Here is a 10,553-nt window from a genome sequence, read left to right as displayed (position 1 = left end):
ATCAAAGAGATCCAAACTCAAACTGGAGCAGCTATCACAGGAGTATTGACGGACAACGCGAGCAATATGACCGCAGCCTGGGAGCTTTTGGAAGATAAGCTATTCATATTTGGTGGTGGCTGTGCTGCTTAATTTGGTGATTGAGGGTCTATTCAGTGAAGTTGCTTTTGTCGTCGATGTGAAAGAAAAAGCCTACAGAATTACTGGAATGGTACGGGATCACGAAAGGCTTCTAGAGCAATTTCGAGTTTTACAGCAATCGATGATACCGCGTGGTGCAAAGCGGCGCGCACTGGTGATTCCAGTAAATACACGGTGGTATACTCAGCATGGGTGTCTGAAAAGCGTACTACTCAATCGTCGTGTCTTGGATGACTTGTTTTGCGCAGCACGCCACAAGTCGTTGCGAGATAGCTTTACGACAGCCGACGTGGAAGAACTGATTGCGTCCGAGGTTTTTTTGGAACATGCGGTAGCGCTAATTGATCCTATCATCGAGGCGCTAGGTGTGCTGGAGTCAGACCTTGCGTGGCCGTCACGCGTGTACAAGAGGTTCAGGTGGCTCATGGAGGGATACTCGGACGAGCCACTAAGCTTGCCGGGAAGTGAAGCCAATTCACCTCCTCACCATATCTTTGGAGAGCTACCATGTATGACTTGCTCAAATGATGGAGCTGGTGGTCGCGGCCGTGGTCGCGGTCGTGGTCGAGGGAACGGGCGAGGTCGGTCGTGGACGCGGGGACAGTCAATATCGGCAGAGCTACGAGGTTCCCGAGTGGCAGCGGACAGAGGATCGTGCTCAGTTCAAAGCACTGGTCCAGTACCGATGAAACTACTGTCAGACCGACGCGATCAGTATCGCGTTGCTCTTGGATCCGAATACAGGCACGAAACAATATATTGATGGTGATGAAGCCGAAATCATCAAGGAGCGTGCGACTACGCTGAGAGAAGTAAAATTCTCGAGCGCTTACAGCTTACCTGGACGCAGCTCAATGGATATCTGTACAACTTTGCTAGTGAAAAGAAGCGCTGGACTCGGGAGACCAGAGCGCAATATGCTGGAGTCAATCCGCGTCATTGGTGGTCCATTCACGCTCAAGAAAATGTTATGTATCAGAAGCTCTCGCTACTAGCAGGTATCGTCTTCGCAATACCAACTTCGTCGGCAGCTAGTGAACGGGCCTTCAGTATCTTTGACCACATCCACAACAAGAAGAGAAATTGTATCTCAGTGAAAAAGGTCGGCATGCTTGCATCCATCTACATTAACGGAGGCATTCTTGATGACGACACACTTGATCTAGCGAGACATCAAGCTTATATATGAAGCCCTGCGCGTCTGGACGGTGCACTCCAACAGTGAATGTGTACGAAGCTCTTCATTAATCCAAAACTCTTCTGACTTCTGTGCGTTTTCTTTTATTTATGCATCCTTTTAAAGCCACTGTTTTGAGACAGAAAAAAAGTGGAGGACATCGTGCTTGGTTGTTACTATTATAGCCGATTCGCACGTTGCAATTTGACCGGCGATGCCTGTTCGTTCAAGCTCCTGTAGTCCCGAACGGGGCGAGACTCGCTACTCCTCAAAGGACACCGTACATGAAAAGCATCGAGCCAATAACGCTGAATCCTTCTCCTCCTCTCCATCGTTCTTCATCATCCACGAGTCAAGCTGCAGTGTCATCTCACCAAGTGGAGGTGTCGGAAGTCCTCCTAACTTACGACGTAAGGGTGACGACAATGGAGTTCAGCTTTTGTCAATGTCAGGACAACGCAAGAAAAAGTTGAGACTCAAGACGCCGTCGAGTGCCCCAGTCAGTAGCAACACTCCGCCAACTACGTCTCAAATAATTGATGAAGACCGAAAAGAGACCGAGGCGGAGGATGATCAAGTTACAAGTAACAAGAAGCAAGTGGTGGAGCTTTCCGTGCTCAATCGATGTGGATCCGCCCCAGACCTGCCAATGTCCAGTCCTCTGAGTGCAAGTGTGTACAGCTCGTCAAAGAAACGGATTCTACAGGGCAGTCCAAATGTTACCATGTTACAACGCACCCGACTCACTCCTTTACCTGTCAACTCCCGAGCTGTTGCTGTTGCTACCTCTGATCCCTTGCTGAAAAGTGTGGAAAAGAATGAAACTCGACAAGCAACACGCGATGAACTGGCTGCGGTGTCGCTGTCCGCGAAGGATCCTCTTCTCCAGGAAAAGTTGTGTAAGGATGCGCATGCCATTTCAGTCCTAAAGCAGCGACTTCTGGTACTGGAACGCGAAGTCTCAGCTGGAACAAAGTATCGTCACTTGGCCGAGAAGCAGACTGCGCAGCTCAGTCGGGAGAATCGACGGCTTCAAGTGGACACCACACAGCAGCAACTTCGCATCGATGAGCTGGACAAGACTGTGCTCCGACAACATCACGAATACGACAAACTCGCAGCACGCTACGCTGCTGTGTACGCGAATCTCCAGAAGCTCCTGGACCAGCAAAACCCTCTGGAGAACTCCTCAGCCCAGCAGAGCGCTCTCCAGGCGTTAGCACGGGAGAACCAAGACTTCCTTCGTAAGCTTCGGGTACGCCGCTCAACCGATAAAGCATATTACTTTTCTGATATCCTGTTTGTTAAAACTGTCCAGGTGTTAGAGGCTCGCCACGCCGAAGATAAGACCCTCACGTCTACCCAAGACAAGAAGATTAAGCGTCTGAAAGCCGAGATGGAAGCTCTGCAGCATATGAGCGAGGCCAAAAGTCGAGAAGATGATTTTGACGAAGCGGCTAGCGACATCGATCAAGTCTCCCGCTTCACCAGGCAAAAGAAACGCCCCGAGGGCGACAACAATCACAAAGGTCGACCCGCTAGCGCGTCATCACCAGCATCCGTCGCATCGTCCACTCCGAGAAGAGCAGGATCCTCGACAAGGGTGCAGGTTGTCCAGACATCAGCTCTCGGAGCAGCCAGTCATCTCGTCACAGCCGAAGCCTACCAGTACATCGACCCCAACATCTTGAAGGTGCTGGAGAAAGTGGACTCGCAGTTCAGCATCACCAACGCCATCAACTTGTCTGTCGTGCTCAAAAAGTGGCTCAATAGCTGCATCCACGTCGTCTGCTCCACTCACCTCCCCACCGTCTTGCAGACGTGAGTCTCCCTGCCTCAAAAAGCCCCCGCCCCCCCCCTCCCCTCTTTAAGTCGCACTCATCCCTTACACTCTGTTCCTGCAGGTTACTTAAGCGAGTGTGCGAATTGTTACACTGCGAACACGCCGCTCTCTTCACAGTCGACCACGCGACTCGAAAGCTGGTCGCCGTATGCTCTGAACGCGGCATCGAGCGTTGGGAGCTGCCGCTGGACAAAGGAATCGCGGGGTATGCGGCACGACACAACACGCTCTGCAACGTGCACTGCGCCAACGACGATCCGCGGTTCTACAGCTCGACAGACTCCGTCACAGGCTCAACGTCGCGGGAAGTCTTGGCGCTTCCCATTGTGCACGAGCTCCAACTTTATCTCGCCTCGCACGCGGTGCACAGTGGCGACAGCAACCGTCTCGGCGTCTTCGCTGTGCTTCGAGCTTGGAACACAAACCACCAGAAGCCTTTCTCGCCCAACGACCAGATTCTCGGCAGTCTGCTGGCCATCCAAGCGGGGATCCTGCTGCGTCAGGCGGCCGTGACGAAAACGCTGCAGAAAATCAACCACAAAACGCACGAGATCCTGCAGCTGCCGAGCGATATCGTCGCCAAGGCTGTGACGTCGTCTCCGTCTTCCGAGCATCCATCTATCCCATCGCTAGTGCAGCTGGTAGCGGTGGCGCAGCAGCAGTTGGGAGACTGTCTGCGCATCAAGCAGGTCCGTCTCTTCGTGCTGGACGCTGCTGCGCTCAAGTTGTGGCACGTGGGCCAACGAGAAGCTGACGACGGCAACGATCCTGCTCTCGTTCGCCGCTACGTGACCGCCCAAGCTTCGCTCTGTTCTCTCCTGCTACGCACCGACGCAGCAGCCATCGTCGTCTCCGAGCCCTCAGCCGAGGCGGCATTTAACGAGACTGTGGACATCCCTGGCGGCGCTCGTGGGTTGTACCTCGTTCCGATTCTCTCGCCGTGGGGACACACAGCGCAGCCGCTGGGGATGCTGCAAGTCTCTCGAGTGGCCAAAGCTCGACTCTCGGCTTCTCCTTTCACTCTCACAGTGTCGGAAGCAGCGGCAAATGGATCAGTCAGCGACATCGTCGTCAACAACGAACGGGACGCGGCGCAGCAGACCGAAGACCGACTGATGCTCGAGCTGCTCGGTCTCTTCAGTCGAGTCTTCGCTGGATTGCTGCACCATGTTTCAGCCCAGCAACTCTTCGATAGCTGTCCCTCCGAGATCATGCAGGCTCAACTGGCCACTCTAACTGATCGCCTTGACAGCTTAGCCGCGACAAGGAAGAAGGAAGAGGAAGAAGACGACACAGCTCAGGCCAGAGATGCAGCGACTCCAGAGCTTGATCCCGTCCGTCAATCCGGCCGACATGCGTCCGCCGCTACAGCTCACGCCTCCACATCACCACAGCGCGACACTAGACGTGTGGTGTCTGCAGAGCCCAAGCACAGAGCAGCACCGGAATCGCGACGTGCAACCACATCGCCGTCTAAGAGGATCAGTGGGTCACAGGCTGCAGATCTCAGCCAAGTGCTCTCTCATGAGCCTGCAGCAAGTGGTGACGGCGCTACGGACGTTGACGCACTTGCCCCGTCAGATGCTGTCGTCATAGTCGCAGAAACGGCGATCCTAGAGGACCGCGCAGATGCACAAGCCCCGGAACCCTGCGATTCTGAACTGTCTGCACCTGGTCCGGAGCTGGAAGCAGCTCAAAGCGACATTGTTTGGCCGGCAACGTACGACGCTACGGAGACTTACAACGCCGGTGACTGGGCTCCCAGCTCCGATGACAACCTCTACGTTGCAGCTCAGGACGAAGAACAGCCAGTGGGCGAGGAGGGTGCATCGTATACTTGGGGTGATAACAGCGCGTACGACCCCAGCTTGTGGACTGATGGAGGCTACGCTGGCGGCTACGAGGACGGCGTCGCGTGGGACTACGGAGGCGTAGGCGACGGAGCGTCGGTGCAGGAAGAAGAAGCCAAGTCCACCTACGCCATCGACCTGCACGTGTCGTCCAGAACCTCGAGCGCTGCTGCAGGCCAGCCAAGTGGAGCGTTCTGACAACACACGGGGAAGCAAACACAACCTGTTTCTTGAATATAGAGAGGATCAATACAAGGTCTCACAAGATGCCCAATAGTCTGCTCGACATGTCCTGCGCTATCCCTGCATCCCCAGACAAGAGTGGTGCTTGCTTACCTATGTTTGACGATTTATGTTCCTTGTAGCCTACTGGCGCTCGCGGTCCTTGAGTGATGTGTTGCGAGAAGCGCAGAGCTTCCCAAAGTGACGGACAGTCCGTCGGAACGCGCGCTCGTTGGCAGCACCGAACAAGTCGCTCTGGAATTCCTGCGCTTCGTCTGACGTGAGGAAATTGACGGCCGCAGTCGCGAACGTTCCTGCTGTGGCCTGTTCAAACCACTCGGCGATCCACAGCTGCAGCTGCTGCCCGTTCACCTTCGCTAGCTGCACTAAAACCCCCGCTGCTGAGCCGTAATCTGCGTCCACTCTTGAAGGCGACATGGCACCGAGCACTACACCTCGCAGCAGAAAACTTACCAGCATCTTGTTGCTGTCTCCGGCCACTGCCGTGTTCGACATACACAAAGACACGAGCTTCACACGCGCGTTGTCCGTCAAAGACTGCACATACACTTGCTCCAAGAAGCACAGCACCGCCTTGTTGGCGTCATTGTGCGAGATCGCGAGCGCAGACACAGCGCACGAGAAGACGCTCGTCATCAGCGGACAACTCGAGCCTCCTGCGGGCACAGCAGCCAGCACTTGGGGCACACAACGAACAGCTCGCTCCAGGAGGAAGAAAAACTCCTCCACCACATCCGGACGCGCTTCCATGTCGTCCACACTGGCGAAAATGGGCGTCGTCGTCTCGATGAGCGTGAAGAGCATTCGAGCGAACAAAGACTCCATCTCTGTCGACCTGCTGGGGGCGAAGAACTTGAGCACCATACTGGCCGTGTACAGGTACGAAGACTTGGGTTCCGCCTGGTAGAATGCCAGCAAATTGTCCACAAGTTGAGGCAACAAGGGCGCGATGTGGTCGCCACAAGTGCGAAGAATGCGCTTGTAGCAGCGACACACACGCTCCACCAGCTCGTCGTGGCCGCGATACAGAGCCAACATCTGATTAATCAGCGGCCACAACTGCTCCGTCAGCATCACGAGCGGGTGTTTCTCTCCGTCAAGCTTCGTCACGTCCAGATACTCGTAGAGACACATTAACCGCAGTAGCTCGTTAAGTGCGACCTGCACTTGGCTCTTGGCTGAGCTGGAGGCGAACAGAGCTGCGAGGCGCTGTCCAATGCCCTTCATCACTTGATCCAGCACAGAGAGAGTACGCGGCAGATCATCGGAGCTCGCCACGCCAGCGCAGATCCCTTCAAGGATCAACACTTGGTCTTCAACACCCATGAGCTCCTTCTGCTCAATGTGCAGGTAGAACGCGACAATATCTGCGCCCAGCATCGCCCAGCAGTCCATCGCCAGTGCTCGCACAGCACACGCCGCCGCTCTGGCCACTTCCCACTCTCCGTATCGAGCATCTCCCGCGCTCTTGGTCACGCACGTGTTCAGGAAGCTCACCTGCGTCGACAGCGACGAAGGATGCGCCCGTAGCCACTCGGCATAACGCGATACGATCAGACACGACGTGTAGCAGATCGCAGGGTGGTCAGCGAACTGCGGTAGGTGCTGGAAAATGAGCGAAATAGGCGCGTCCAGCGCCTCAGCGCTGGTCTTGAGTCTCTCCACCTCGCGTGCAATCGACCGGAAGCAGTACAAATGAGCCTCCACGGCCTCCCAACTGCGCGACGCGGCCGGCGCTTGGAAGATCTGGCTCAGTCCGTTGACGCAGTGCTGGAGAACTGCTTCGACGCCCAGCAACTGACAGCAATCGCGTAAGATATCGCCCAGCTCCTGACGGAAGGCCTTGAAGTCCTGCTGCTTATCTGCCGGTAGACGCGGGAATTCTTCTCGGAACTGCAGCTTCTGCATACAGAGACCTGCCAGCCTCTCGAGTCTGGGCTTGTACTGAGCCAGAATCGCAGGGGTAACACGACGCCGCAGCTCTTCCAGCAGTCGGAACCAGAACGAGATCGTAACATCCGCCACTTCAGCGTCCGGATAACTCATACAGTCCAGTAACAAATCCACCAGCGCCGTGTGGTCGTCCCCTGCCCCCAGTAACATTTCCAAATAGGCCTCTCCCATCTCAGTGAAGATCCTACAAAGGCCCAGACACGCGTCCACATTTTCCGCGTCAGCTGCAGAGCCAAAAGATCCTCTCAAAGATAATAATCTCGGGGCGAGCCACTGCACCACGACACTATTATTAGCATAAGATCTCACAAGCTCCACAGCCAAATCCACCGACGCATCGAACAGCTCGTCTCGAGCCAAAAAGCCCAGTAGCGAGTGTAATAATGGGTTACGCACCACCACCTCGGCGTCCACTCTCACGTAGCGTAGCCAGCTCGTCAGAGCTCGCAGCACCGTCTCCTGGGTCTCCACGCTGTCCGAACAAGTGCCCACTCCTCGGGTACTCGCCTCGTGCATCACCTGAGGCAGCAGTCGGTCCAGAACAGCTGGCGCCCAGGCGTCCACCTCGTCCTGCATTCTCTGTCTGGCGCTGCGTTCGGCTAAAGTGTCCACTTCTTCCACTACAAGTAGCAGTAACTCGGCCAAGACTGTGGAGGTTACATTTTGCTGGACCAAGCGTAACAAAGCGTACCCCAGTACACTTTGCCCACTGCACTGGGTGTAACTTTCCCGAACCACCGCGTACAACTGGCTGGCGCTCTTGTCTGCGTCTTGAGTGGCTTGCAGCTTGAGGTCCTGGGCCTGGAGACGCGGTAACGTCGCTACAAGAGCAAGCAGAAGCTGCGTAACCACCATCTTTGGTAATCGACTGTCGCAGGATAACCAGGTTACGATCCGCTTGGCCCAAGTGCCGGCGTCTAAGGCGGACGTCGAAGGCTGGCGTCGCAGTTTATTGGCCAGGGTCTGCGCCGAAAAGAACACGGCGGGGACGCTGTCCGAATGTAACGTTTCCGAGTTCTGTCGCGCCCGTAACAATTGGTCTAGAAGCGACGCGCACACGTCGAAGGCCGCGGGCGTGAGCTGGAAGCCTCGTAGGAAAGCGTCGGCTGCCTGCGTCTCCTGCGGGTTGGTCACGTGCGGCTGGTAGAGCGAGCTCAGCGCCGCCAGCACTACGCTCTCCAGTGCGGCGGCGTCTGTCGGCGCAGGTGATGCCATTGTTGCGTCCGATCCTTGCTTGGTAAAAAACACAATGGTTTACCGGTGTGTAACGGGGTAAGTTGATGTGGTGCACATTTCATGGACTGAAAATATAGTTTTTTTCCTGTTTTCTTTTGGAGTTTTGATACATGTAGGTACGAAAAAAGACTTTTCAGAGTCTACATCAACTATCAATCGCCTTATCAATGGTAGCACTACTGGGCAAATTGTGCATGGATGAATTTGTGAGGATAAGCATTCATTCTTCAAATACGATTTCTTAAATAAATCTATCTGGTCCACAAACTGCTTTTCTTGGGCTTCCCGCAGATCCATTTTGCAGCTGTTTCTTTTTTTGTGTTTGCTGCCAAATTTGTTGAGAACACCCTCCTACTTGATGAAGAATGGTCTGGCGACTGCTTCATGTTAGAATGCACCTTAATTGGTCAAATATGTAGCCAATAGAAAAGGTTCAAACATCCTACTTCTTAAGGAAACTTAATAAGTAAACACATTGCCGAGGGATGTTAATGGCGAGGAGGACGCGTGGCGCGCCCGCTTTAAAAGGCCTCCTCACTTTGAAACTGACGGCCTATTACATAGAGCTTAATATTTCAGATACGTACGGAGACTAAGGCCCATGGTTAAAGGACACAATAGGAGTGCCCAGGTCCTGGGACTGGAAAAGTTCCATGGGGAGGACTACACCATGTGGCGAGACAAGGTGCTAACGCACATAGAGACGCTGGATGAGAAATACCAGCGAGGGTTGTTGGAAAAGGACCAACCTGAGGCTACGGTTGTCATGATGGACTTCCTTGAGGGTACGCCTGAGAAACCCATCATTTCGGTGGAGGGGAATATTTCTCAAGAGGAGGCGAAGGCCAAGCGTTGACGCCACCAACACTGGACTAGGGCTCGGTCCGAGCTGTTGAACTTATTCAACCAAGCGTTGCCTAACGTTTTCTTGAGTGGGCTGCCGGATCAAGTGTCCAGAATGAATCCCTGTGACATATGGAAGGAGCTCGAGCAAAAGTACGGGCTCGGGGATGCAGGAGGCGTAATCGAGCTGCGCCGCCAGTGGGAGCGTCTTCTCGCAGCGAACTGGACCAATCTGGGGGCCCTATTCGCCCAGTTAAAGAAGCTGCGTAACGACATAAACAGGAAGATGAGGGGTCTGGTTGGCAAGGACATGGTGACCGAGACCTGGTTGTGCATGGAAGTGTTGGCGTTACTACCAAGCGAGTTTTGGGGAGGCACAATCATTATGACTGAAGAGTGGTTTTCTATTGAAAACGTGGAGACGAGTCTTCGCCGCGTTTTCGGTGATCGATCGAGGACGGAGGCCACGATGCTGACTGATAAGAGACGCCCAGTGACTGTCAATGCGGCAAGAAAGCTTACGGGGAAGAAAAGGAACCAAGGACAATCCTCTGAAGTGGCAGTAAGCGAGTGTTATTACTGCTTTGAAGATGGCCACTGGAAGAAGGCCTGCCCAGTGTTGGCGGCTGACCGCAACCCGAAAAGGGCTGGAGGCAAGCTGCTTCGCTCAAACATACGGGCGGCTCCTGTCACCGAAACAAAGCGAGCGATGACGGTCAAGAAGGGGGGCAAGTCGACTACCAAGAGGATGAAGGTGAACCAAGACGAAGAAAGGACCCCAGCTCAAGCTGCCAAGTTCGACCTCAATTTGAACAAGGCAATTGAGGATGCCGACGAACTTGAGTACAAGGGGAGTGTTCCAGCGAGTGAAGGAAGCGAAGATGAGGCACCGATGCACTCAATGGAGATTGATGACGAGGTACGGAGAAGATACCCTGAGTATCTTTCTAAATTGAGGGAGTTGAACCTGACTGATGATCTATGGGTGGTTGATACAGGAGCTGGACACGCTATAAGCTCGGATAGAAGGTGGTTCAGCCAGCTTGGCAAAGGACGGACTCATATCTTTGAATATGGAAACGGAGGCACCTCGTCAACCAAGCTCCAAGGGACAGTGAGATTTAGTATTCTCAAACCCAGAGGGTACTATAGTGATATCTCAATACAAAATGTTGCCTTTGATAAAGAGTGCGGTAGTAACTTGCTTAGTGCATATTATCTTGCCACACAAGGGTATCACCACATTCAGTCAAAAGGTGGGCAGTAT

The 10,553-nt window shown here is 54.1% G+C and overlaps 3 protein-coding genes across 3 annotated transcripts; 1 reads left to right on the top strand and 2 right to left on the bottom strand.

Annotated features, from left to right (window-relative positions):
* Positions 1-349: 349 nt before the first annotated feature.
* Positions 350-1,081, bottom strand: PITG_05276 (uncharacterized protein; the record flags this gene model as incomplete). Its single annotated transcript, XM_002998901.1, has 3 exons — positions 350-478; positions 621-835; positions 982-1,081. The coding sequence occupies 3 exons, from the start codon at positions 1,079-1,081 to the stop codon at positions 350-352; spliced, it is 444 nt and encodes a 147-aa protein (XP_002998947.1).
* An 886-nt stretch (positions 1,082-1,967) lies between these two features.
* Positions 1,968-4,277, top strand: PITG_05275 (uncharacterized protein; the record flags this gene model as incomplete). Its single annotated transcript, XM_002998900.1, has 6 exons — positions 1,968-2,075; positions 2,193-2,573; positions 2,637-3,139; positions 3,223-3,736; positions 3,800-4,191; positions 4,259-4,277. The coding sequence occupies 6 exons, from the start codon at positions 1,968-1,970 to the stop codon at positions 4,275-4,277; spliced, it is 1,917 nt and encodes a 638-aa protein (XP_002998946.1).
* A 1,100-nt stretch (positions 4,278-5,377) lies between these two features.
* On the bottom strand, positions 5,378-8,422 carry PITG_05274 (uncharacterized protein; the record flags this gene model as incomplete). The annotated part of the gene is made up of 2 exons (XM_002998899.1): positions 5,378-5,724; positions 5,773-8,422. 2 exons carry the CDS (start codon positions 8,420-8,422, stop codon positions 5,378-5,380), a joined length of 2,997 nt encoding a protein of 998 aa, XP_002998945.1.
* Positions 8,423-10,553: the final 2,131 nt, after the last annotated feature.

This window comes from Phytophthora infestans, genomic scaffold (genome assembly GCF_000142945.1).
Source record: "Phytophthora infestans T30-4 supercont1.7 genomic scaffold, whole genome shotgun sequence".
Lineage (NCBI taxonomy): Eukaryota > Oomycota > Peronosporomycetes > Peronosporales > Peronosporaceae > Phytophthora > Phytophthora infestans.
Note: the sequence above shows the minus strand (reverse complement) of the source record. Positions and strands in the feature narration are given on the sequence as shown.